Source organism: Clinocottus analis, unplaced genomic scaffold (assembly GCF_023055335.1).
Source record: "Clinocottus analis isolate CAN_PGR_092001 unplaced genomic scaffold, fCliAna1.0.p SCAF_25, whole genome shotgun sequence".
Taxonomy (NCBI): domain Eukaryota; kingdom Metazoa; phylum Chordata; class Actinopteri; order Perciformes; family Cottidae; genus Clinocottus; species Clinocottus analis.
In genome coordinates, this window is record NW_027175987.1 from 1,840,728 (window position 1) to 1,866,113 (window position 25,386).

Consider the following 25,386-nt stretch of genomic DNA (forward strand, 5'->3'; position numbering starts at 1 on the left):
CTTGATCATAAGTTCAGAGGTATTTAAATAAATAAAAAAGTGTGCAGGAAGTGGACCCTGTGGCTCATCAGATTCCTCACACTGACGCAACAGTGTGTAAACACACTTCTACGTTTGAAGCTGAGACGGAGTTTGTTTTTTTAATGAATCAGAAGACTTTTAGTGGAGAAGAGAAAGAAAAAAAAAAGTGATGCCACAAAATTAGTATTAATTTCCCTTATCTTTGATTATTTTGTGAAATGTTGTTTTTAATCTATTTAGGCCTGGATGAGTTGTTCAAATAAAACCGTGTGAAGAGTTTAGAGGGGAAGTGTCTCTAACGGCCTAACAGACGTGTAAACAGCATAAGAGGCCCCAAACGAGACTCTGTTATTTCTGTGAGGGGCCACGTGCCAACACGGAGGAGAATTAATGGTTTAAGTTTTAACAGTTTGTTGTATTTTATAACCTTGTGTTTTTTTTGTGTAAAATATGAATCTGTAAAGTGTCTCATAGTTGCAAAAATGGAATATACTCATCTGAAGTACAGTACAACAAAATTGGACATAAGTGCGTGCGTGTGTGTATGTGTGTGTGTGTGTGTGTGTGTGTGTGGATCACTCTGCTATGAAGCAACTTCTCCGGATGTTTCTCTGACGTGATGTTTTTCCAACGGCTGTTTATTTACCTGAGAAAACAAACTGTAGGAAGCAACTTTCTTCTATATTAACTACTAAATCTGCATAAACTGTGTGTGTGTGTGTGTGTGTGTGTGTGTGTGTGTGTGTGTGTGTGTGTGTCAGAGCACTGCTTGGTCTGACATAATCCTCTCCTCAGCAACTGTAGCGTTTTACACATGGCTGGTTCTCATTCCTCGATCACACACACAGGCACACGCACACGCGTGTGCTCTCCATAATTGTTACACATTTCTTATGGTTTGCCCTTTGCTCCGCTGCCGTCATAAATGTCACCGAGCTGAGAGCCGAATCAGTAACTGTATGAAGCCGTCCACACATTTAAACACTTATATTTGTAGGTTTAATGCGGGGAAAAAAAAGAAGAAGAAGAAGAAGAAGATCACGTTTCACAAACACGGGATGGAACTACTTCGAGACACATTTAAAAAGAAGGAAGCGATTCAAAATGGCTTTTAGAGACTAAATGCGACAACTTCAGCAAAGTGAAAGTCTCACAAAAACAACAGGAATAAGAGTTCAAATGTGTTTGAAGATTTAATGAAGACAGTTTGAGACATAAACAAAGGCCAAAGTTCATCCATCATGGAACATTTCTGCTATTGTTAGTCTTTCTTAGAACCTCTTCCATAACATCCTCCTTTCTATCGCAGCTTTCCTGTCTTTCTTTCCTTCTCTTCACATTCTTCCACAGTCAAACTCTCTTTCGTCAGTGGGTAGTTTCTTAAGGGAAAGAGAGAGGGGGGGGGGGGCTGGGCCACGGAGTTATAACTCCTCCCCTTCTGGTAGGGATGAATGTAGGGGGTGAGAGAAGGAGGGAGAAGGAGAGAGAGAGAGAGAGAGAGACAATAGACGTTAATCGCTCATGTGGTTGAGAGCTGTCGGCAAGCCGACTTCCATGTGCTGGGGGAGAAACAGGAAGGGACTGAGGTGAAGGACTTGAGAGGAGATATCATTGGTGGCATCTCTGAGCTGAAGACAAGTCTACAGACCAGACTGAGAGGAGAGGAGGTGCTCAACAATCCTGACAACCGAGAGGAGCCCAGGTCATCTATCCTAAAGCCCCAGATTTCCTCCAGATTCTACCGAAGAAGTCTCCATCCACGCTGCCGTCCAGACAGCAGTATGACCTGCCGCTCCTGTCGCTCCTGCCGCTTCCCCGGGCGGCCGGCATGATCCCCCACTGCCCTCTGACCACGCTGCTGCCGTGGCCCCAGGGTCCCAACCACCAGTACGCAGACCTGGACTGCAGCTTACTGCTGGAGGGGGAGGGAGGTGTCGCCCTGCAGAGGTACCAGCCTCGCTCCCCGGAGAGCAGCCCCCGCCACTGGGTGAGTCCACGGCAGAAGAATTGTGTCTGTCTTTTATTTACATATCAATATGCATACCGTGGAAGCGCAGGCACTTCCAGTCTCGTCCGAAAAACGGTCGGGCAGATGTCGGCCTCCGCTTGCGTGACCTTCCCGCGCCGTCTGTTGTTTGGAGCGTGGGATGTGTTGTTTTGGTGTCAGAGGTTTGGTCGGTTTCAAGGATGGGAACGTGAAAGCGCAAAGAGCAAACAACTCAGTGAGAGGAGGGGCTTTGGAATGAAAAATAGAGATATAGATGTGCGGCGAAGGAGCAGAGAGATGGGCAGTGTTTCTGACTCCTCCAAGGTCTGTCCGCTGGCCGTGTGATAGGAAAGGAATACTGTGAGTGTTTGTGCGTGTTCTCATGTGTGCGTGAGAGAGACAAAGGTGTTGGACGACAAATCCCAGCAAATGCGCGACTGTTCTGGTCGAGGGACGTAACTGGTAGTGGCCCATCCGGCAACCAGTGATGTACATCTTCCAACATAAAACAGCAGTGTAAAGTACAGTAAATGAGGGTCATATGGAAACCGAATGAAAAACATACACAATGTATTGGCCAACTCAAAGATCAAGCAGCAATTTCTCACTAAATTTCTTTTCAGTTCCTCTGCGTGACCTTGACTCACTGAGATTTTACGCAATAAGTGGAAAAGCTTGTCGCGCAATCACGCAAACGAGACGGTAACCTTTGGTGCCACAGACAGGAGGACAGCTGACCTCTTGTGCAAAGCATTCGCTGCATAACCGCCGCTCGCACACTTTTGCTGACTGGACACAAAGTTCACAGAAGAAGCATTACTCACTTCACTGCAGAACCCGAACCCCTTAATGACTTGAATATGCGTCAGCCAAGCGTCGAGAAAAAAAGACAGAACCGTGGCTCGCGTTACACTTTGTGTTTATTTACCTCTTTTAAGTTTGTCCGTGAGGCCGCGGATTCCTCACAACGCCGCGATTACCAGGAAATGACCTGCAGCGACAGCTTACTCCAGCTTAGCGGTGGCTAATTGTTTGCATGTGCGCACGTGTGGTCTTGAGGATGAAGTGAAAATAAGTTTGTTGTTTACATCTGGCGTGTTGAGATTTAGTGAGTCGGGAGGATGAGGTCAGAAAACCCGCCTGCTGAAGCGTCATTGAGCAAGGCACTGGACCCCACCGGCTCACGGGCGGAAGAATCAATGTGCCCCTGGTAAAAGAAATAGGAGCGAGACAGAGTTGTGTAGCACCTTTATACTTCTTGTGGTAATTGTGGTCTCCTTTGTGTCTATCTGTAGTTTTTGTGTGTGTAACTTTGTAATTATTTTGCTCTTTTTGTAGCTTTTATTGTCTGTGACTGTTTTACCCTTTTTAATAGTCGTGTTGGCCCTTTTGTGTCTCTTTGTAGTTATTCTATGTCTCTTTGCAGTTATTCTGTGTCTCTTTGTAGTTATTCTGTGTTTCTTTATAGTTATTCTGCATCTCTTTGTAGTTATTCTATGTCTCTTTGTAGTTATTCTGTGTCTCTTTGTAGTTATTTTGCATCTCTTTGTCGTTATTCTGTGTCTCTTTGTATCCTTTCTGTGTCTCTTTGTAGTTATTCTATGTCTCTTTGTAGTTATTCTGCATCTCTTTGTAGTTATTCTATGTCTCTTTGTAGTTATTCTGCGTCTCTTTGTAGTTATTCTGCGTCTCTTTGTAGTTATTCTATTGTAGTTATCTCTTCGTGCTAGATTCGCCCTCTCATGGTCGTTGCAAGTCTCTTTGTGGACTCCATCCACCCTGCCGTCCAGATCTTTGTATTTGTTGTCTCTTTGTGGTTGTTTTATGTTTCTTTGTGGTCATATTCACTCCTGGTTGGTATATTTCTCTTTGAGTGACACTTTGTAGATGAAGGTCAGTGGGGGCCCCTGGGTCCGAGGCCTGGAGGCCCGTTCAGTAATCCATCCACGCACCTGCTGCACCACTGATACTCTGTGACAGGAAAAAGAAAACCACGTACCCCCTAAACCCCATCATCATGAACTATGAACCCCAATGTCTCTCCTTTGTCCCACCGTGCTGCACATCGTATGTATGTTTTCAGCTTAAGCGTTGGGAGATCCTCCTCCTCGCTGCCTATCTGACATCCTTTTGACGTATCCTCCCGTCCCACGGCACTGTTTCCTCCGATTGTTTTTCCAGGGGTGAGGAGACTGGAGGTTAGCTCGCATAAGCCCGCCCTCCCTTTGGATGCTGCAGCCAACGTGCGGCTCAGCTGACATTCAAGCTCTACGTGTCCGATACTCCCCCGTGGGACTGTTTTTGCATCCTTCCGTTGTGTTTGCCTTCACGTCTCCGCCAAGAAGGCCGGAAGGCAATATGGGTGGTTGTATAGAGGCGTAAATACCTCCAATAAAGTCAGAATGAACACAACCATCAGAAGGGTAATCACAGAACTTCTTGTGATAAAGAGCAATAATTGCACGCCCTCGCCTCGTGTCATCACCTCGTGCCAACAGCTGGCTCCCGCTGACTTGGAGGAGACTTAGCCTTTGCTGCTGCCAGGTGTCTCTTTCTCTTCTGGTCGGTGAACATGTTGCCTCCCTTACAGCAGGTTATGAAACCACGCCAGTCATAAAGGGAGCGAGTGGACTGATTACCTCCCCGTAATCACCCTGCGGTGCGTTTAAAGGCCGCCGGGTCCACAGTTCAGCTCAGAGTCGAGGGAGTAGCGCTGAGGCGCCGGCCCCCTATCAGCAGTCCACTGAGGACGAGGAGACTCCCACGTGAGCACACGGGATCGTTCACGAGCAGGGGGAATTTTCGGGAGTATGCAGCGACTGAAATCATTGATCATAAATCACAAAGAAGAAACAGTGCATCTTCTTCGGCTGCTACAAGTGGGAATAACAGAAGACTCGACTGAGTTTGACCCCCCCCCCCCCCACCGGTTGCACAGAAGGGAGAGTGATGACGAGTGGGTTATCACAGCACATTTTACAGCTCCAACCACATTTCAGAAGACCGCTGTGTTCTTTTATACTCTCTGTCAGTGACAAGGCAATGTAATGGAGCCTGCAGGCTGATCAATCACAACTCCGGTAGAGGGAATATTACCTCACCTCACACCCCGTGTGGCTTATAATAACTAGCAGGGTAGTTCAATAACCTCAGCGGGTCATTTGATTGAAAAGCAGAAGTGATTTTCTTAAAGGGAAAACAGGGACAAAGGAAGAGAGGAGGGGGGGGGGGCAGGACACAGAATTTCGATGATGCCGTGTTTTCCATTGAACAAAAGTAAGAAAGCTGAGTTAACACTCCTCCTTCCTCTTTCTTGTCTTCTTGAACAGAGAAGTGCACGTTTCATGCTGATGCTCAGTGACGTCTCAGTGTTCCCTGAAGTTTTGATCCTCGCTTGTTGTCATGTGTTTTGATGACTGCTCAGTGACTCGCTCATCCGGCTCAGACTAGTTCTGCGCCGTTGGCCTCTAAATCAATACAAAACCGTGTGGGTTTCATTCCTTAAATGTTTATGTGATATCAGCAAACATGATATCTTACAAGTGTACATGTGGGGCACATCAGGGAGGACACCATTCAGGGGACGTGGAGAAGACTGGCTTTATTGATTAAACAAGCAATACCAGACACAAGTGGAGGGCCAATATAATGCAAGTCGGCTCTTTCTTTTTGTCTCCAAAATCCAGGTTTATTCAGTCCACCACCTAAAGTTAATGTTTGCACACGCGGGTGACCCCCGGCGTGTCAAGATGTCGTGGCCTGCGGCTCTCGAGAAGGTCATATCGTGATCTCGGGCCTAATTAGGTCACATAATAGCACTGGTGTGAAAAGTCAACACTGCGGGCATTGTCCCTGTCACCCGAGCGTCCGTCTCGGCGCGACAACACCACAGGAGCAGCTCGCTCAACTGGGGCAGGAACTCACCGCGCCATATGGAGACGGGAGTGTGTTTTGTGGTAATGTGTGCGTTTCGGGGCGGGTTGGTAGGGGGCAGAGGGCACCGTGTGCACCGGCACTGTTTTCAGTCGGGTTTGTTTTCATGGTTTGCAGCCCTGAGACTCCATTTCCCGCTCAGGCAGGGCTTTTAGTATTAGCCAGGACGCATGACTGGGATCAAGCTGGCATTGTGATGTGTCCATTAGTGTGTGTGTGTGTGTGTGTGTGTGTGTGTGTGGCATGGGGTCGCTGGTGCCCGCACAACAGTTATTGATAAGGACGCTCACACATTCTGTATGTCAGCAGGTTTGCTAACTGTAATAACCGCTGAGGTCAAACATTAAGACAAACAAAGCAATGGCCGCCTCTAACTTTAGAACAGGACACACATCCTGTATTTGTTTAAGTGAAACAGCCGGCTATATTTTTAGGTCGACCAAAACTTTACACAAATTTCATGTGTCCTTATTGTTTCGGCAGAGTAAACATTTTACACTTGTGTTATCGCAACAGTCGCGCTCGTCCATGCTTGTTATTGCGCTACTGCCTCTTTTTGTGAGTGCGTGTTGTTGTGTGCATCACTTTCGCACTTTCATTTCCTCTAATGCACACGCTTCATACTTTGATTCCACACTAACGGGACTGCCAAACCGCAGCGTGAATTCCCTTGGAGTCAAAAAAACAAGTCAACGCGACTTCTGGAAATGAAAACTGAAACGGCGTGATGGTAAAAGTAGAAGTGATTTGCTCCACAAGGCCTGGTTTTTCCTGCTGTGATTTTGGGGAGGCGGCGGTTGTCACCGGCGTGCGACGGGCTTCATCGGCGCTGTTTTTGTTGACCGTGTGACAACTTTAGGCAAGCGTGTATCTGCTGGGCAACAGATGGTCCGTCTCTCATTAGCAGGGAGGGGTCAGACAGACAACCGAGCCAGTCCAGACCGATTCATTCGAGGCTTAGCAGGGCTTAGATCTAGGGGGGGTTGGTCAGGTTTGGGGCCTCATGAAGGGGGTTTGTGTGTGTGTGTGTGTGTTGGGAATTTATCGCAACTCTTCTCAGTGCAGAGACACCTGAAAGTACCTTAACTACCAGCATAGCATCTGAGTCATCATAGCTCGGGAAAGGATGATCCTTCTTTAGTGCAACGGTGCAACTGAACCCATACGGAGGCTGCTCTTCAAAAAGGAAGAAGTCTGTTTCACGATTTCTAATCCTATAAACATCGCTGCGCATCAATAGCATTCAGGAGGTTTGGTATTACTGCAACTCTGAGTAAGTTTTTTAAGTATGTCTTAGCTTGCAGGGTCAGCTGTGTTTAATGTGGAGTGCGGAGGAGGAAGAGGAGGAGGAGGAGGAGGAGGAGGGGTCTTGCTCTGGAGCTTTGGACATTACTGGAAACTAATGATGTCACCCATCCAGAGGGGGAGAGAGGGAGAGAAAGAGAGAGAGAGAGAGAGAGAGAGAGCTCAACAACAGCCAGGACAATAGATCTGAGGGGAGTAGAGGCATGACATAAGAGAAAAGAGAGAGAGAGAAAAGGAGCGCGGCAGACAGAGCTTTAATGTGGCCGCTTGAACAAAGGGTTCGGTTGACCGAAGACGAAAGCAGAGCAAAAGAGAAATGCAGCTGTGTGGGGTATGAGAGAAGACCCGGCGTGTCCTTATCCAACTGTGTTTTCATGGTCGCTCGTATGAATCCACAGACACTCGTCTGCTGAGCCCTTGCCTCATTAAATAACTATCAAATAACCCCCTGCACTTACTGAGCGCCCTCTTGCCCCCCCCCCCCGCTTCACTGCTCTCAAATGACCAATTGAAGCTCCTCTGATTGTCTCACTCTACGGTTTTATTGAGTTACGGCAGATCTCCAGCGCCATAAGTCCAACCCTCTTGGGTTGTGTTGCTCTGGCCTGGTTTGGCTCAAAACCTCTGCTGACTCTGGATAAACACGGCGGTTTCTGAACTCTGCCCTCTACTGGGCAGTATGCTTTTGGAAACACAAACCCAGCAACCGCACACCAGCATACAGTCGAACGCACTGTGTGTGTGTGCATACCCGTGCATAACACGAGAAGAATGTAGAAACAACGTTGAAACCTAAATGTTCTGGCACATTTGGTCCAGATATGGTGGCGGGAAAGATTCACTCCTTTTTTTTAACACAATGACATTCCACAGGAGAGTCTGTCTGATGCTCCTCTCACTGGATGAAACGACGAGCCTCCTGTTTACGTGGAAAGGAAAGCAGGGCGTCTCTTTCCGGTCTGAAATATGAAATCACTCTCTCGCCGCTCGATGGTCCTGTTACCTCACGCTTGTCTCTCAGCCAGTTTGGATCTTCTCAGTTTCTGGCTGTACTGTGAACTCTCCCCCCCCCCACCCATCTGTCCCTGTCTCTCTCTCTCACACTCACGCTCGAGATAATGTCCTTTCAAGTTAATCTCAACAGTGTCCTACATTTTCTTCGATACACGGCCTTCTTATCTTGGGTGGAGACACACATGCAGCACAAGACCCTCAACCCCATTATTTTCCCTTTATGTGCTTGGTTCTTTTTTTTTTCTCTTTATTTTTAAAGTTATCTTTTTCCCAGCATTGTGATTGGGACTTTTCCTCCACTTGCTTCAGGAATCCCCTTTTCCTCCTCTGGTCTCCGGGCCCGAGAAGCCCCCCTCAGCCAGTCAGGTATGAGGACAGCAGGCTCGCTGGAGTCAGGAGGCAGGAAGTGGGAGATTTCCTGGAATGTGCGTTTTTTTTTTTCCCCCCACAGTGGTGCAATAACAGTGCGAGCGGCGCTCCTCCTGTTTTTGTCCCCTTTCTGTCTGCACTGTAGCTCGCTCTGTGCAACAGGACGGGAGCGCAGTAATAATAGCAGGAACCCATTAGGAAAAACTGCTCTGCCCTCGTCAAGGGCTTTCCTAACTGTAATTACGTCATTAGTCTTCGAGAAAGCAAAACGTATGAGGACTGGCGAGTATTACGCTGCAAGAAGCAATATTTTATAGGCTTGCAAATATTCCAACGTGAAGATGCTTTTTCCATCCATCACATCATCTCACAATCTGTATGTTGGGATTCTTGCTTAACTTGAGGATTTCCATTTAATATGACTTTATACTCCACTTTTCAGAGGAATGTTCATCCATTTCAGACAGCTGCTCTATAATAGTTGCTTCAAAAAAGAATTTACATTTGAGGAACCCATTTGTCTCTCTTTGTAATTTTTGGTAATGTTCAGCATTTATAGACTTGATGTAACAAGCAGCTTCCTTTAACAGTGATGATTAGAAGTTACTGCGTCTGGTCAAGAAATAGTCCTCATATTAACTGTAAAAAAAACACAACTTGTCATCTTTACACTTTGGTTTCATACTGAATATGCAAATTAGAGATGATGTGTAAATGAGTGAGCTTTAGATGGTCTGGAAGAAGGATTCACATGAGAGCAGAAGGCATCCTTCTCATCTCACTATTGGCATAAAATGCAAATCAGTGTCGGTCCAAACTTGTCAAACTCTTTCTTAAACTTGCCATAAAGGAGCAAAATACCTCAAAACAGCTCTCACTTTTACATAACGTTAGCCTCCTGAGAGCCTCTCCTGACACATCCGATCAGAATAATGATACCACCGTATGGACATAATGTCACGGATCTTTTCTCAAGAGAAGACATTTCCACATTTTCTTGAAAACTGCACGCACCGACCAATCTGCTGCATCCGTCAGACGTAGGAGCAGCTGTCACGTTGTGTCAAGTGTGTTGTTTGCGTTCAGATGTGACATCATTCCCACTGTGAGACCGACGGGGCTGAGCCGGGGAGAGGGAGGGGCGGGGGGGCGGGTCGCCTGGGGCCACAACCTTCCCACTGCCCCTGTGGGCTTCCCAGAGCCCCAGAGACCCGAGTGGATACTGGAGCAGCTCGGCCTGGGAACTGGAGCCCGGCCAGATACGAGCAGTCAGCACGAAGGAAACCTGATAAAAACATACGATGAACACACACGAAAGAGGAACGCTGACGGAGTGCGCAGTGCCCTCCCGGCAGTGAGGCCAAAAAGCGGGAACCTCTGTGTGTGTGGGTGCATCTCTGTGTGTGTGTGTGTGTGTGTATGTGTGTGTGTGTGTGTGTGTGTGTGCGCACCCTGTTAGACAGCCAGTGACGCTGAGTGTGACGTTGGGGTTACGTGTCGTTGTTTTGGGAGCCAGAGTGGGTAGGCATATCTCTCTCTCTCTCACACACACACACACACACACACACACACACACACACACACACACACACGTGATACTATAGTTGTGGCCACGGCGGGTCCCGCCGTTTCACCCACGGGTCCAGATGACAACGAGCATCACAACCCTCCCACTGCCTCCTGACTCTGGATCAGCGGTGTATTTGTTTCATCGGTGGAGGCAGCGCGCGGCCCACCGCTCGCTCACGTTTGATGCATGTTTACGATACAACTTTGTACAAGAAGACCCCTCACAAAGTCGCCGCTTGAGTCACATCTTCCCGTTTATTCACACGAGTGGGCTGTGTGAGTACGTGGCGCGGGACCCGATCACAGTGGAGCAGTGTGGCCGCTCTCACACTCGGCCCATTCTCCTCTCCTGTCGCCGACAATGCACAGTGCCGGTGACGGCATCCGCGGCCTTCCTTGTATTGTCCCCCGCGAGGAGCCGTGAGGCGGCAGCTGCTGCTTCACACCGCACGACGGCGCCGCACTTCATCCACGCGAACACTGAAGTGATCTACTCGTTGAACACGAATTGTGACTCACGGGTAGAGAAGCGGCTCAAAAGAAGCCGTTGACTTGTTCAGAGGGAGTCCAAGAGTTGCGTGAGGCCGAGAGATGGTGATGACAGACTACATTGGTGGAAAGAACAGAAACCAATGAACAATGCTAAAATAATAGCCTGGATAAGAGCCAAGTTAGTGGAGAGGTGAAGGGGGGGGGGGGATATTTACTTTGAGGACTATAGAGGAGGAAGGACTTTGATCTTGAACCGTACAGATACACAATTTACACTTTGCGGTCCGGAGGCCTTCCCAGTCAGATGTTGTCGAGTCTATAACTTAAATAGATTTTGTGTGGTTATAAAAGACCGTACATCATCTGAGCGCTTCACATCTCGGCTCGGGGTCCACATCTCTGGTCCTACACATCAATACATTTATTTTTGGGACTGCGACGCTGGATCCACAGAGTAGACGCTTCACTGGTCATGCACAGAGCCCTTCCTATGTAACGTGACTCCAGGTGATGAGGGACAAAAAAGTCCTATAAAGTAGGTGTCTCCCAGAGTTATGGTCCTTTTTATAGTCATATTCTCTGTGTTAATGGCTAGCATACCTCCACTCAAGAAAACACCGTCTGGGTGAAAGGAAAGAGTGAATATTGCACCAAAGACACAGACTTTACTGTGACACGGGCCAACCGACTTCACTGCTGAAGCCAAATAGTTCCCTCAGAAACATTTTCATTAAAAAAAAACACACATATATGTCTTAAATCATGTATTCGTATTAACAAGCTAAATCAATACACAACAAAAAGAAACAAACAAAAAAAAGAATATGAATAAAAGTATGTACTGCATAGCCATCTGTGTACAACATACAGATTTGGGGTTTATGAACTAATATAAACACATTGTGAAAACAATTTACGAGCGTTATGAATTTCTCTTGAAGGAGAGTTCTGGTAATGGTGCGTTCATTGCGCAAACGGAAATCACAACACTGCGTCTGAGCGCGCGCGCGCGCGCGCTGTAGTCAGAATGGATGCAAGTCCGGACAAAAAGGAAGGAGGAGGAGTTTAAACGGAACTGTTGTGAGTGCGAGGAGGCGGAGTTCGCTCATTCAGTAGAAGAAGAGGGGAAAGCCTGCTGACAGACAGAGGAGGACGACCTGGAGTTTGGAGCTGAGCGGAAGAAAGTGTGCGCGTTGAAGGAGGAGATCTTTGTTCCAGCGGGGATCTGGGATTTGATTGAAACAATAAAGGAACGCCTCTTCTTCCACTTCATCTGCTTCTTCATCTTTCCTTGGCGGATTATACCCGAGCTCTGATGCTGTCCCCGGATCATGAAAGAAACGCTCACCATGAAATTCGCCTGGAAAAGTAAAATGGTAACAAGCAAAACAACAACAACACCAACAAAAAAGAGCCTCTCGTGCTTTCCCATCCTGTGCTCTGCTTGTTTGTGGTTTTTCAAGAGAGGGGGAGAGGGGAAAGGGAGGGGAGGGGGAAAGGAGGGGGTGTTTGTAGGCTTGGGAAAGTAGTGGATAAAGAGAGGAGGAGGAGGAGGAGGAGGGGAACAGCGGGGGAACAGTTGAACATGTCGTTTTAATTGTGTGTTGCCAGGTTTTCAAATCCATACATTGTCGGTGCGTAAAGAGGTCGCGCAAAGTTTGGGAAGAGGCTGAGATAATGTAAAAAAAAAAAAAAACAACAAAACAATTCCATGCCGACTCTGCCAGAATATGAACTCGATCCGTTAGCTCTCCCCTCCCTCCCTGATGGTGGATATGAAAACTTTTGTCTGGGAGCCCGCAGCGAAACAGAGGAGGGAACAATTGGCGAGGCCCCGGGGCCATCGCGGTCTCTCCACGGGTCCCAGCTGCGTCCAGGCGAGGAGAACACAAAAGCCCACAGATCAGCCCCAAACATTGAACTGGTGGTGGTGTTGTTGTCGTTGTAGTTGTTGTTGTTATCTTTGGTGTATTGTTTCACACACAGCTGACTGGCAGATTAGCTCCATTCAAGCAGGGATAGGGTTCTATTTGCTCTTCTTGGGAACCTCACTGTGCACTTTGTGAGCATCTTCTTGGTGAAGGGACCCAAAGTAAACAACCCATCTCCCGTTCCCACCTTACTGGGGGGCCCTGTGATGTACTGTGCGCTCTCTTTATGTGCACGTCCTTATCTGCTGTGTAATGTTTCTGGCCCGTATTCTCTGGTGAATAGAAATATCACCGTGACAGGCTGTTTTGGTTCCCATGCAAGCTCGTGGAACTTTGTCTCTCAATAAGCCCCAAACTTGATGCACAAAGCCAGCAGAGCCGTTTTTTTTGTCTTTTTTTTTGTTGTTGTTTAAAGCCCTGCTCTCAAAAACATCTCCAGCTCCGTGGCTGACAAAAAGCAGGCTGTGTGTGTGTGTGTGTGTGTGTGTGTGTGTGCAGACTGTGAACTCAGCATCCCGGGCCGGCCAGCGCGGAGAGCTCTCGCTATTGTTTTGGGAGTTGTGTGGACTGCATGACTCATGCACTGATGTATTTATCTGTCTCCGCGCCAGCGGCAGCCAAACGGAGAGGGAGAGCGATGTGCTGCACGTAGGCTACCAGCCGCTGACCTTAGGATGAGATGCTGAACAGGGTGGGGGGGGGGGTCACAGACCAGTGCAACAACACAGACATGCTTACTGGTTTCATCTGCCAGAGCCAGTTAAGATCCCTGTTTTGTTTTTCACTCCTCTCTCTTTCTCTCTTTTTTTTTTTTCCTGCTTTTGGTTTGGACTTTCTTTTCTTTCCAGCATCAAATGTACACGGGCCCGGTCGTGGCTGAGTGCCACCGGCCTCCTGGACCGTCCATTGAGGCCGCTTCACGGCGACTTTGACCTTCTTGACCTCTTTCTCTGGCAGCCTCTCTGTTTAGGGAATAGAGTGGACTTTGCTATTGAGCTGCGTGAATGAAAGTGGGGACAAGTTAGAGTGATCTTGGCGGCCGCGGCCTGTGTGTGTGTGTGTGTGTGTGTGTGTGTGTGAGATGAGGACTTGGTCATAATACTGCATGCGTGGTGTTTAGATTTGGCCCGTCCTTCTCCTTCGCCGTCTCTGTTTTTGTCTCCTTAATGTGTTGATGTCTCCGCGTATATCTCGGGTTCTCTCCGTGAGCAGAAGTTTTGTGTTTAGATTTCACTCTGCTCCCTCTGTTTGTTCAGGTCATCTGCAGTTTGCCCGTGATTTACAAGCAGGGGCAGACAAAGTGCATTCGCAGCGAGATTAGCGCCGATCTACTTGCTGATTTACGTGGGGCTGTGCGCTCGCTTGCAATCAAGCTCTCCTGACTCGTATAACAAACCGAGACACATCAACATGTCTTGTTTTATCACGTGGGGGGGTTTTCTTTGCAAGACTCTCTCCATTCTGGCTCTTATCTCCAGCTCCTTGAGCCCCAGTAAAGCCGTCCAGCTCTGACTTCACCTCGGAGAGAAGGGGACACGGCGAAAGAGATGGATGGGGAATAAAAGAGGGAGTAAAAGTGGAGGAGGGAGGCCTGGCAGGCTGCAGCTGTGGGGGTTGGGGAGTTGGTCATTCTTGATGTTTTATGGCACGTTAGTCCTTCTTTTTCCTAAATTCTTTGAGGACTTTGCTTGTGTTTCTTTGTCTTTTTCTGATGCGTCCTTCTGCTTTTCGCAGAGACGTTTCCAAAAAACGTCAGTTCCCATTTTGTTCAACTACTGCAATGCCGCTCACTAAGTGTGTATCCTCATCTCTCTCATGGAGGCTTCTAACATTTCCCCCTCTCCACTGTCTCTCTCTCTCTCTCCCCCTGCAGAGCTCAGTGCAGGACTGGGGGGAGGAAGTCGAGGAAGGCGCCATCTACAATGTGACACTGAAGAGGGTTCAGATTCAGCAGGCGGCCAACAAGGGGGCGAGGTGGCTCGGGGTGAGTAGGCCCGTCGGACGTCTCGCAGCGGGACAGAAGCCCAGCTGCCGAAGCTTTTTTCAAAGAAGGGACCAAAACAGATTGCACAAATGAATACCCGACGCTGCCTTTTTTTGTTTTTTTTTCCCCGCTCTTAACCTGTTGCTCTGCAAAATGTGAACTCCCGATTTACACCCAAAGTGGAATAGTCTCTGCCTTGGGGTTCATCTTGAGTGGATTGGGTTGCATAAGCAATCTTGAGTGCAGGCCGCTCGTCATGAGAACAGAACCTAATCTCTTTTGCTTAAAGCCGGCCGTGTCTTTCAATAGTGCGGCGTCTCCGGGCTTGGTGCTCCGTCGCTCTAACATTCGAGCTGTAAATCTCCCGGTTTAGACGACACCTTTCAGCTGCCTGCTGGAAATCAACAGTTTCACCAGACCTGGACTGTTCAGCCAAAGCATGTGATTTCCTGACTCCACCGACTGCCAACAAAACGGCTCGCTCCCCTGTACAACAATGTTTTTATAAACGCTGGTATGACCCCCCCCACCCCCACACCACCCTCCCAAAAAAAAAGGTGGGGGTATTAAAGGCTTTTCCATGAGTTGTGCATTTTTCCAGTGCATATGAAGCATCTCTGTTCCCTCCACTGTGCTGTTTATATCAGCATAATAACATGTTATACAGTATGTCATTATACTGCACAGAAGGGCCAATTAGGTCTTTAGTTCCTCTCGTGTGTTGCCTATTGAAGGAATGCATGAATCCAGCATAATAGAAATTACAGATGCCTTTTGTTTGCAAGTTGTTAGTTAGTTTGTGCCATTGTTGTCTCTTTGTGCTGACATGAGGGGGGGGGGGGGGGGGGGGGGTTGGCACATAATAGAAGAAATGGATAACAGCTCAGAGGCTTTAAGACCGTATTGATGTATTGACGGCGTGAGCTGCCGACTCTATTTCTCCAGCTAATTAAAACAACATGGGTGCCTCTACACAGTGCTGTCTATTGAGGGGAGCAGAATGGAGACCGATCCCCTTTTAAAAGGCATTATTATTTACAATAAACAGCCAATTGTCAGTGAATAACAGCAATTACTGTTCATCGGCGGGATCGCACACGGATGCGTGTGTTTACACGCTGTGAGGCCGATTGAATTGCAACTTTTGAGTTGTAAAAGCTCAGCCCGTGTGTGTGTGTGTGTGTGTGTGTGTGTGTGTGTGTGTGTGTGTGTGTGTGTGTGTGTGTGTGTGTGTGTGTGTGTGTGTGTGGCTGCACAGTGAGTCACCTCACGGAGATAAGTAATGGCATTTTTTGTCATTAAATGGAAGTGGTGGGAGAAGTTGGCTGGTGCTGCCGCGCTGTCCTCCTCTCTGTCTGGAGGGGCCGAGGAGGAGGAGGAGGAGGGGCCTGTTGTGATTAAAAGCAGATTGGAGCGTTTCCTGTTGTAGCGTGCTAACTCCACCAAGGCCTCTTTCTCTCTCTCTCTCCCCCGTCCTCCTCTACTCTCTCCCCGTGCCGGGTTTGCAGCCCCTCCGCCTGTTTCCCCCGCAGACACAATAGTCGGACACATCTGGAGATATCCAAATTAAATATAGGGCTATGACCGTCGTCCCCGCTTCCTCCCCTCCAGCTTTGTCTCCTGGTGGATTGTTTCCGCTCCTGTAATTTCACGTTTCAAAGCTGAATGGAATAAAATGGTGTTATGGCGACGGCCCGACTCCAAATATCCATCTGCGACGCATTCAAAGGCAGACCAAGCGAGGAGTACAGCTTTGGGAGCAGCGGCCGAGTCACCGCACTCCTCCGTTGGGCTCACCCCGGTTTTAACGGTGTGAAAATGTGTGTGTGTGTGTGTGTGTTCAGGCGGAGGGGGATCGCCTGCCTCCCGGCCACACGGTGAGCCAGCTGGAGACCTGCAAGATCCGAAGCATCCGCGCCGGAACGCTGGAGCGTCTGGTGGAGACGCTGCTGACGGCGTTCGGGGACAACGACCTCACCTACACGTCCATCTTCCTGTCCACCTACAGAGCCTTCGCCAGCACCAAGACTGTCCTGCAGCTGCTGCTGGACAGGTGGGGCCGGAGGGAAGCGGTGCATGCGGGGCCACATCATATATCCTACATCCCGTATATATATATATATATATATATATGCATCGACTGTATGTTTTTGAGTGGTTATGAACAGGCCCTGTGCTTTATCTTCTGCTGCAGGTATGGAAGCGAGGAGGAAAATGAGCAAGACGCTGGCAAATGCAAAGGCTCTGAAAGCAGCGGAGCCATCAGGAGGTGAGCGACATTTTTCGATGCTCATCCTCAGCTTCCAATAGGTACCATGTTTGGTAACGGCGTGGCTGTTTCATCACACCTGTCCTCCTGTCCCTGCCAGCTCTCCTCACGCTCAAGTCTTTCCCCGCGGTCTCCGCAGGGCTCTGGCCTCCATCCTGCGCGCCTGGTTGGACCAGTGTCCTGAAGACTTCCAGGAGCCGCCGGACTACCCGTGTCTCCACCGGCTGATGGACTACCTGCGCATGGCCGTGCCGGGCTCGGAGGCTCTTCGACGGGCACAGGCTCTGCTGGAGCAGCTGCAGAGCCAGGCCAGCATGGACGACTCTGATGGTAACGAACAAAAGTGTCTGTTTTTGGAACTCGCGTCGCCGCATATCTTTTTTTTTTTCTTTCCGATCGTCGAATCATCTGTATTTTTGGCCTGCTTACAGTTGGCTTCCACGGAAACAGTTCTTTCTGCCTGGGGGAAGAGGAGGAAGTGGAGATCGAGGTCCAGGAGGACTTCATGTCGTTCGAGTCCGACCTGGTGGCCGAGCAGCTGACCTACATGGATGCGGTAAGTGGGAGGAGAGGGGAGGGGCGAGATGCAAACGGGCGGACCGGCAGCGCGATGTTTCTGCGGCGGCGTCGTCGTCGTTCTAACGTCGGGCCTGTTCTTCCGCTCCAGCTGCTGTTCAAGAAGGTCGTGCCCCACCACTGCCTGGGCTCCGTCTGGTCCCAGAGGGACAAGAAGCACAACAAGCACAGCGCCCCCACCATCCGGGCCACCATCACGCAGTTTAATGCCGTGGCGGCCTGCGTGGTCAGCACAGTGCTGAAACACAGGCAGATCCGACCGCATGTCAGAGCGCGGGTCATCCAGCGCTGGATAGACATCGCTCAGGTTGGCAGAAACGCACACACACAGTTAATCGATGAACTCGTCAGGAAAATGGGCCCCGTTCGTGACTGTCCTTGTCTTCGAACAGGAGTGTCGAATCCGCAAAAACTTCTCGTCCCTGCGAGCCATTGTTTCTGCGCTGCAGTCCAACCCTCTGTACAGGCTGAAAAGGGCATGGGCCTGTGTGCACAAGTAAGTCTTGGTGGAGGAATCAGCATTTCTGAGACGTTGACAAGTGTGTTACAGCTGATATGTCCGTTGCCCTTCACGAACATGAATCTGTGCTTCACGCAGAGACAGCATGCAGACGTTTGAGGAACTGTCGGACATTTTCTCCGACCACAACAACTACCTGACCAGCAGAGAGCTCCTGATGAGGGTGAGCGCTCACTTCGACATTTATTTCAAGGTCCCGTATTGAAGAAAGCATGATTTCCACGTATTCTTTTTTGATAATTTAGGGGGAATATATAAACACTGTGAAAGTGCCAAAGTACTCAATCCGTGGAGAAATGCACACAGTCCGTATTCAGAAAGTGTGGCTTTCATAACAAGCTTTAACAGGCTTATAACAGGCTTTTTGGAACGGGGACTTACAGTGAAGGGTGTTAAAACGGAGCTTATCAAAGAAAGGGTGAAAAAAATATGTTTTGTTGTTGTTGTTTGTCACATTAAAGCATGGAAATACCAAATACAAGTATGAACACATACAAGTGTAATATCTTGGGGATCAGTGGAATTATGAAGTCATATTTTTAGTACCTTTTTGTGGAATAAACTGCTAGTTTTAAAGTGGGTAGATATAGGTAGACGTAAGACTTCTTCTTCTTCTTCTTCTTCTTCTTCTTCTTCTTCTTCTTCTTCTTCTTCTTCTTCTTCTTCTTCTTCTCTGAGAGAGCATCCCTTTAGTCACTGGACAGAATCTGGAGGACTGAAGCTGCATTTTGTTTTGTTTACAGGAAGGCACTTCAAAGTTTGCCAGTCTGGAGAGTTGTGCCAAGGAGCACCAGAAACGCACCCACAAGAGACTACAGCTGCAGAAGGAAATGGTGAGACAAAGACCGTCTGACCGCCGGCTTCTGTGACAAATGCCAGCCGAATGGAGAGCTAAAGCCATTCATAATTTAAAGCAACACATTCCTCTCAAACGATGTGCTGTGAAGTGAGTTTTAGCCTCTCCAGTGGGACGAAGCCATGAACTCAGCTTTTTTTTTACTCTACCCCACCCTAGCATTTGTAAATTATGAGTGTAAAACAGTCCCAGCTTTATTTGTGGCGTCAAGTATTTATTTAAACCGGTTTGTCTTTCTCCACAGGGAGCCATGCAAGGGACGATACCATACCTGGGGACCTTTCTCACTGACCTGACCATGCTGGATACAGCCCTGCCCGACCTCGTAGAGGTGAGGGAAACAAAACCCATAACCACCTGCTGAATGTGTGTGTGTGTGTGTTACGATATTTGAGAGCACGTGTCCGCCAGTTCACACAGCTCTGCTGATCTGAGAGTCGATCTGTGTAGCCGCTGTCAGAAACCGAGTCCGTAAGTTTCCATGAGTGCGCGAGGAATTTTCCGCCGGGCCCCCGTTGGAGCGCTCCACCTCACGCTGTTTGTCCAAGCAGCCGCTGGTATGCGACGTCCAGGCTCTGACAGCGTGCTCTTTGTGCCCTTTTCGCAGGGTGGCCTGAACAACTTCGAGAAGAGACGCAGGGTGAGTGTGGCTTTTGGGCGCCCGACTCTGACGCCATCGCACGCCGGCAACGGTTGGCAACGAGGCGCTCGGCCGACGCCGCGTGTCTGACTGTCTCTCTCCGTCTCTGCAGGAGTTCGAGGTGATCGCTCAGATCAAGCTGCTCCAGTCGGCCTGCAACAGCTACTGCCTGGCTCCGGAGGCGGCCTTCCTCCGCTGGTTTAAGAGCCAGGTTCAGCTCAGTGAGGAGGAAAGGTACGGCTTTACTCTGACGGCCCGTCTTCCCTCCATCGCGCCGTCATCCATTCAATAACCAGCACTTTATTGCTTGACATGGTCTGCCGGACCTATTGTTCACAAACAGACAATAGACGCTTCTCTGTGTGCTTTCTCCTCTGCCGTTCCCTCCCTCACTGATCTATTGTACTTATTGCCTTTGAACTCTCTCCTCTCCCTGCGTCCTCGTCTCTCTCTTACTCGGGAATTCATTGGGTCTGGATTTGTTTTACGATGTCAAAGTTTTATTGTCAATGTTCCCTCATGCAGCTACGCCTTGTCCTGCGAGATTGAAAGTCTCGGTGACAGCAGTCCAACCTTACCCAAACCTCGAAAAAGCATGGTGAAGAGACTCAGTCTGTGAGTAAAAAAAAACAAAAAACAAACAAACATGGAAATGAAGTATTGTCCCACTAAGCGCGGGTTTTTTTTTTTTTTGCTGTGCCCTATTTGTTTTATGACCCAATAACCAACTTCCGCCGCTCTGCAGGCTGTTTCTTGGACCAGACAACAGCGCGGCCAGTTCTCCCGTCAGAGAGACGCCGCGCTCGCCTCCTACTGGCAGCTCGGGGGAGAGCATGGACTCCGTCAGCGTGTCCTCCAGCGACTCCAGCAGCCCGTCGGACGGCGAGGGCCTCGCCCCCACGCACGCCTCCGACTCCCAGCAGAACAAGGTGCGCCGCAGCGCCACAGAGAATCGTTTTGGTCGTGTGGAAATCATTGGTTTGGGGATTTAGTGTTACTAATTTATCCCCTTGACACCCTGGTACATTTCACTTTGCTGTGAATAACAGAAATTGAATGAAATAAAGTGCAGTTGTTGTACAGTTCAAACCTCATATGTTATTAGTTGTTTATTAGAACCACAAAATCTCGAAACACAAAGTGGTAATTTCCCAAAATTATGGAAAACATTAAAAAAAAAAAAGATTTGTCCTGTTGATTAATCCATTTTTATATTCATCATATTCATGATGATTCATGATCGCTAATGTTGATGTCCCAAAACGCACAACCAAGTGGCTGGCACACAAAAGCCATAATTTTGATGCAAATATGTAGTCCTTTTTGTATTTTATAAGTTGTATTTGGGAAAAATAAGATAAAATCTAACTCTGGGATGATACAGAAGGCTCTCCATTATTTCCCCCAAAATCCTTACAACCTTCTACACTTCCCTCTATTCCTTTTCATACAGCCCTTTAGTATAAAGTTGTTTTTTAAGGCAACGGTTTATCAGAAAAACACATTTTTGCATGTGTATCTTTGTTCCAGTCCTGTTTCTCCTGACCTCAAATGGCTGCAAACGATCTCAGATAAGAGTTCGGCGCATTTGTGGAGGACACATTCATAATTTTGCATATCTCTATGTAACTTCTGCTCATATGTTTCCTCAGCTATCAGAATCCTCCTCTTGTAATTCTCTCCACTCCATGGACACCGGCTCGTCGACCGCCAGCGTCTCCATGACTCCCGCATCTCCCCCGTTCCCCGGGCCCCCCTGCACCCACAGACGCTCCCACTCTCTGACACCCATGGCCCCCAGCACCCCGAGTCAAACCCCGGCCTATAACACCCAGGCCCAAGACGCGTGCATCATACGAGTGAGTCTGGAGCAGGGCAACGGGAACCTCTACAAGAGCATCCTGGTAAATACACATGTTCGCGTTGCCGTTTCAGTGAGATGCTCTCGGTTTACGTTTTGACATGATAATTATATATATATATATATAAACTTTTTTTTTTGTCCATTTCCTGAATAGTTGACCAATCAAGACAAGACTCCGGCTGTAATTTCTAGAGCCATGGCGAAGCACAACCTGGAGGTGGAGCCAGAGGAGGGATACGAGCTGGTACAAGTCATCTCTGAGGAGAGAGGTACGACAAATTGGATCGGGCCTTTTTTATCTTTCTGGACGGGTTCCAGGCGAATGTTTTCCATTCATGCATATATACTTTTCGCATTATTCAGACCTGCACTTTTCATTGGAAGTTGCTTCATGTTGGGCTTTCCAAAAACGATACCACTGTAAAATTCCAAGGCATACAGTCAGATATGTACAATGAACACAGGAAGCAGAAGCTGTTGTGGTAGAAAAACTACCCTTAGTTTTTGCAATTCAGCGCTTCAACTACTGTAATCTTTTCCACCGATCAGCTGTTTCTCAAACCACAATGACCCATGTACTGCAGTCTGAAAGTATCACAGCAGCACCGCCAGCAAGAGCTGGAACCAAAACTCATCCTGTCTGCTTTCTCTCCTCCCTCCTTCCTGCCTTCTTTCAGAACTGGTGATCCCAGACAACGCCAACGTCTTCTACGCCATGAACACCTCGGCCAACTATGACTTCCTGCTGCGGGTGCGAGGCTCGGCGAGTCGGCCGGTCCAGCTGCGCAGCCGCTGTAGCTCCACGCTGCCCCGCGCCCAGCACCGCTCCAGCCTGTCGCTGAGACTCAGCAAGGTCACGCTGTGACCCCGGACCGCGGGGGGACCACAGCGGTTTTGCCCTGAGACCACTGATCCAGGATCACACGGGGCACGGACTGGATGGATGCTGTGGGATTTTTAGATGAAGACGCTTGGGGGGGAGGGGATGGGGACGAAATGGACGAGGAGCTCCGGAGGATCCAAGAAAGAAACGCATGGAGTCTTCAGACTCTTTGAAGAGCTCCGCTTTGACTCTTCTCCCCCTGAACTGTGCCATCCCTCCTTTGTCGTTTTCCCAGCCTTATTATGAAGCGTGGGTGTGTAGCGTGACCGACTGCTGTGCCAGTGGGACTTGGCTTTTGACGAGTGATGCCTGCGTCAGAGTGAAACGGCGACCCCTCGTGGCCTTCGCTCTCTGCAACAGCGGGTTTTTGCACATGTTATGTATGTATGGGAGCAGCCAAACTCCTGACCTCCAACAGTATTCTGGTAGTGAATGAACTTCTGTTTGTCTCGCCTGTGTCGCTTTATTATTCACTTTACTGGCAGTAGAAGTGTGATGAATGCAGAAAGAGAAGAGGGACGGTGGAATAGAAAGAGAAGTGGACTCCAGGGTCCGGTCCTGTTGCCTTTACCGATGAATGAATGAATGAATGAACGGACCTCTGATAGTATTTCTGAATGATGTTAATTGATTAATTGATTGACAGGAGCTGTGATGTCATTATTTTCATTAGTCGGGCATGTTTACCTGCCGTGTCCGGCTCGTGCACAGTGTGCACCGTGTTGGTGTGTATTCGGCCCCTCTCATGTTGTGAGCTGTGTGACGAATGTTTCCCAGCATTCTGATTGGTTCCCTTACTTGGTTTTAACAAGTCCACGGCAACTATTGTAACGGCCTTACCTGCCCTTTCTTCGGGGTTTAGAGATGCAATATGTGCTTATTTCTAATCCAGAAAGATGTCCCCTCCCCTCCTTGCCTTTTCAGACTTGTTTTTAAAGAAATAAACTAATAAATAATTCAATAAATAAAAGTAAATTGAAGTGCAAGAACAGGGGGGGAGGAGGAAACTGACTTCCTGGAACGGAAAATGCCACGCAAAGTGTCTCCAGCTGATTTATACTTGTACCTCTTTGCCCTTCATTATATGAACTATAGAGCTGCACTTGTCAGTTGGTAGGCGATGCCAATGTGATGTGAATATAGAAGAGTGAACAAGCCGCTCTGTACGTGGTTCCCCCCCCCCACCTCTTCGCTATTTTTGTTTGTAATCGTTGCCTTTTTTATATGTATTCGTAACTCAATTCAAACCAGACACTTATGACAGATTGGAGAGCAATAAAGTAAACATGTCAACGAATTCAGACATTTCCAAAAAGACGTCAGCACCCGATTTTTGACGAGTGATGCCTGCGTCAGAGTGAAACGGCGACCCCTCGTGGCCTTCGCTCTCTGCAACATGTGCACAGTAAACGCCCATCTGTCTGCAACGCCGTCGTAGTTTCACAGCGACACGTCTCACCTGTCACATCACAGCGGCCAATTTCTGCAGATAAACACTCCTTTTAGCCTCTTTCCCCCCCGTCTCTTTTTAGTTATTATCCACTCCTGCAGAGCTCACACGCCATCGTGCCAATTTGTCCAACCAGTTAATGTTCCTTCGTCGATGTTACGTTCCCACTGGGTGAACTGGTTCCTGGTTGGACGTGTGTTAATGGTCCAATTGGGCCAATCATGTGTCTCCCTGCAGCACTCCACTCTGAAATGTTTTCATTAAATCACCCCTCAGTTCCTGTGTTCTTCACTGCCAAAGACTTTTACTCTACCTGAATAAATAAATTATTATCATTGTTATGGCGGTTGTCCTGTGACTTTTTTGGGGTTTAACCTCTGTTCGTTGTATTTCGTCCTCTACTGTGAAGCACGTCGATGTGACGACACGAATACCTGTCCACAATCGATCCATCATGCATCTGTCTTTTTGCCCTTGTGCGGTGATGGACAACACGCTCGTTCCTCTCAGGAGTGACGTGATCAAGAGAAATGACCCCGGGCGTCTCTGGACCGAGCCCAAGTTATTTTGCTGAGTGGAAGACATTTCTGCTGAGTTGAATGCAGCGGTCACGACCTTTCTTCCCTGAAGCGGGGTTTGCTGCGCCGGTCAAACACTTCCAGGAATGCAAAGACAAACGTGCATTTTTAAAAACATTTTTTAGACAGACATAACTTTAGAGAAAATGCATTTATTTTACAGGCCGTTGTCGTTCACTTTCATCCAAAACACTCTGAACTCGTTCCTTTCTATAACATTAGGAGCATGTTTAAATAAACCAAAGAAAGCAAGAGCATTTTTGAATGTGTATTTTATGTACTTTATGAAAATGGTTCCTACTTCGGATAAATCAGAGGGTAAATCACAAAATGCCCTTTTCTCAATATTTTTTGTATCTGCGTGTAAAGCACTGGAAACTTCTACCTCTTAAAGCCTCTTTAAATCCTTCAATTTAAACCCACTGAGGTCCTCATGAAGACCATGTGCAATGTGATTTAAAACTCTTTATCTGACATGTCGTTCCATTTTCTACTTCTTAGTTCTTCTTTCCACAAAATAAGTCGTTCTCCCTTTAAATTTACAATTTTTTTTATCACACAGGTAATGTGCTTTTTTTCCCTAATATTTCTCTAAAATATGTTCTAATATATTCACTGCTTATATGTTTATTCTAAATCTATTTTAAAAGTTTGTCCCTTAAGGTCTCCTCCTTGGAGCCAGGCCTGTTCAGACTTCTCATGTAACTCTGTGGGTCTTTAAAACACTGATTTTTAAACGCCTCATGGCTCCTCCCCCCCAATAAATACATGTGGTTGAGGACACGCCTCCTGATGATTGGGCACACCTGTGGAGCTTTTTTTTTCTTTCCCTCCCTCAATACTCTGAAGAAGAATGTCAGGTCGAAATGCTGTAAGTCCGGAGCAATATTCAGTGTAGTAATGAAAACAGCCGCAGTATTCCTGCACTCTGTTATGATTTTTAATCTGCAGAAACAAGGCCTCCAGTACTCTGATAGTATTCTGTATTCTGGGTTCATGCCGCTGCCCTCGGGCTGTAGGCTTAACATATCTCCTCAATGCCACAAGCTACACAATCTATTTCTTGAAAGTACCACACAAAAAAATATATATTTTCACACTTTACATAAAAAAAAAAAAGGTTTCATTTGAAAGCAAAAGATGGA

The 25,386-nt window shown here is 48.0% G+C and overlaps 1 protein-coding gene across 4 annotated transcripts; it reads left to right on the forward strand.

The window, feature by feature from the left end:
• Positions 1-1,701: 1,701 nt before the first annotated feature.
• Positions 1,702-23,542, forward strand: rgl1 (ral guanine nucleotide dissociation stimulator-like 1). Of its 4 annotated transcripts, none has more exons than XM_068591253.1 (18): positions 1,702-2,008; positions 14,495-14,605; positions 16,450-16,658; positions 16,800-16,874; positions 16,975-17,204; positions 17,306-17,430; positions 17,542-17,757; positions 17,843-17,946; positions 18,049-18,133; positions 18,714-18,803; positions 19,071-19,157; positions 19,434-19,466; positions 19,579-19,700; positions 19,992-20,081; positions 20,212-20,395; positions 21,119-21,370; positions 21,485-21,599; positions 22,008-23,542. In XM_068591253.1, exons 1-18 carry the CDS (start codon positions 1,850-1,852, stop codon positions 22,193-22,195), a joined length of 2,475 nt encoding a protein of 824 aa, XP_068447354.1. In that variant the 5' UTR covers positions 1,702-1,849; the 3' UTR covers positions 22,196-23,542. The 4 variants fall into 4 exon arrangements, with proteins under 4 accessions (XP_068447354.1, XP_068447355.1, XP_068447356.1 ...); XM_068591254.1 differs by having other exon boundaries at positions 1,703-2,008; positions 17,014-17,204; XM_068591255.1 differs by lacking the exon at positions 1,702-2,008 and adding an exon at positions 11,751-12,066.
• Positions 23,543-25,386: the final 1,844 nt, after the last annotated feature.

Bases quoted from the DNA above. Each gene is read 5' to 3' on its own strand.
- rgl1 (XM_068591253.1), top strand. From the start codon at position 1,850: ATGATCCCCCACTGCCCTCTGACCACGCTGCTGCCGTGGCCCCAGGGT. The intron at 14,606-16,449 runs GTGAGTAGGCCC...GTGTGTGTTCAG, and splicing joins AGGGGGCGAGGTGGCTCGGG to GCGGAGGGGGATCGCCTGCC. The intron at 21,371-21,484 runs GTAAATACACAT...TTTCCTGAATAG, and splicing joins ACCTCTACAAGAGCATCCTG to TTGACCAATCAAGACAAGAC.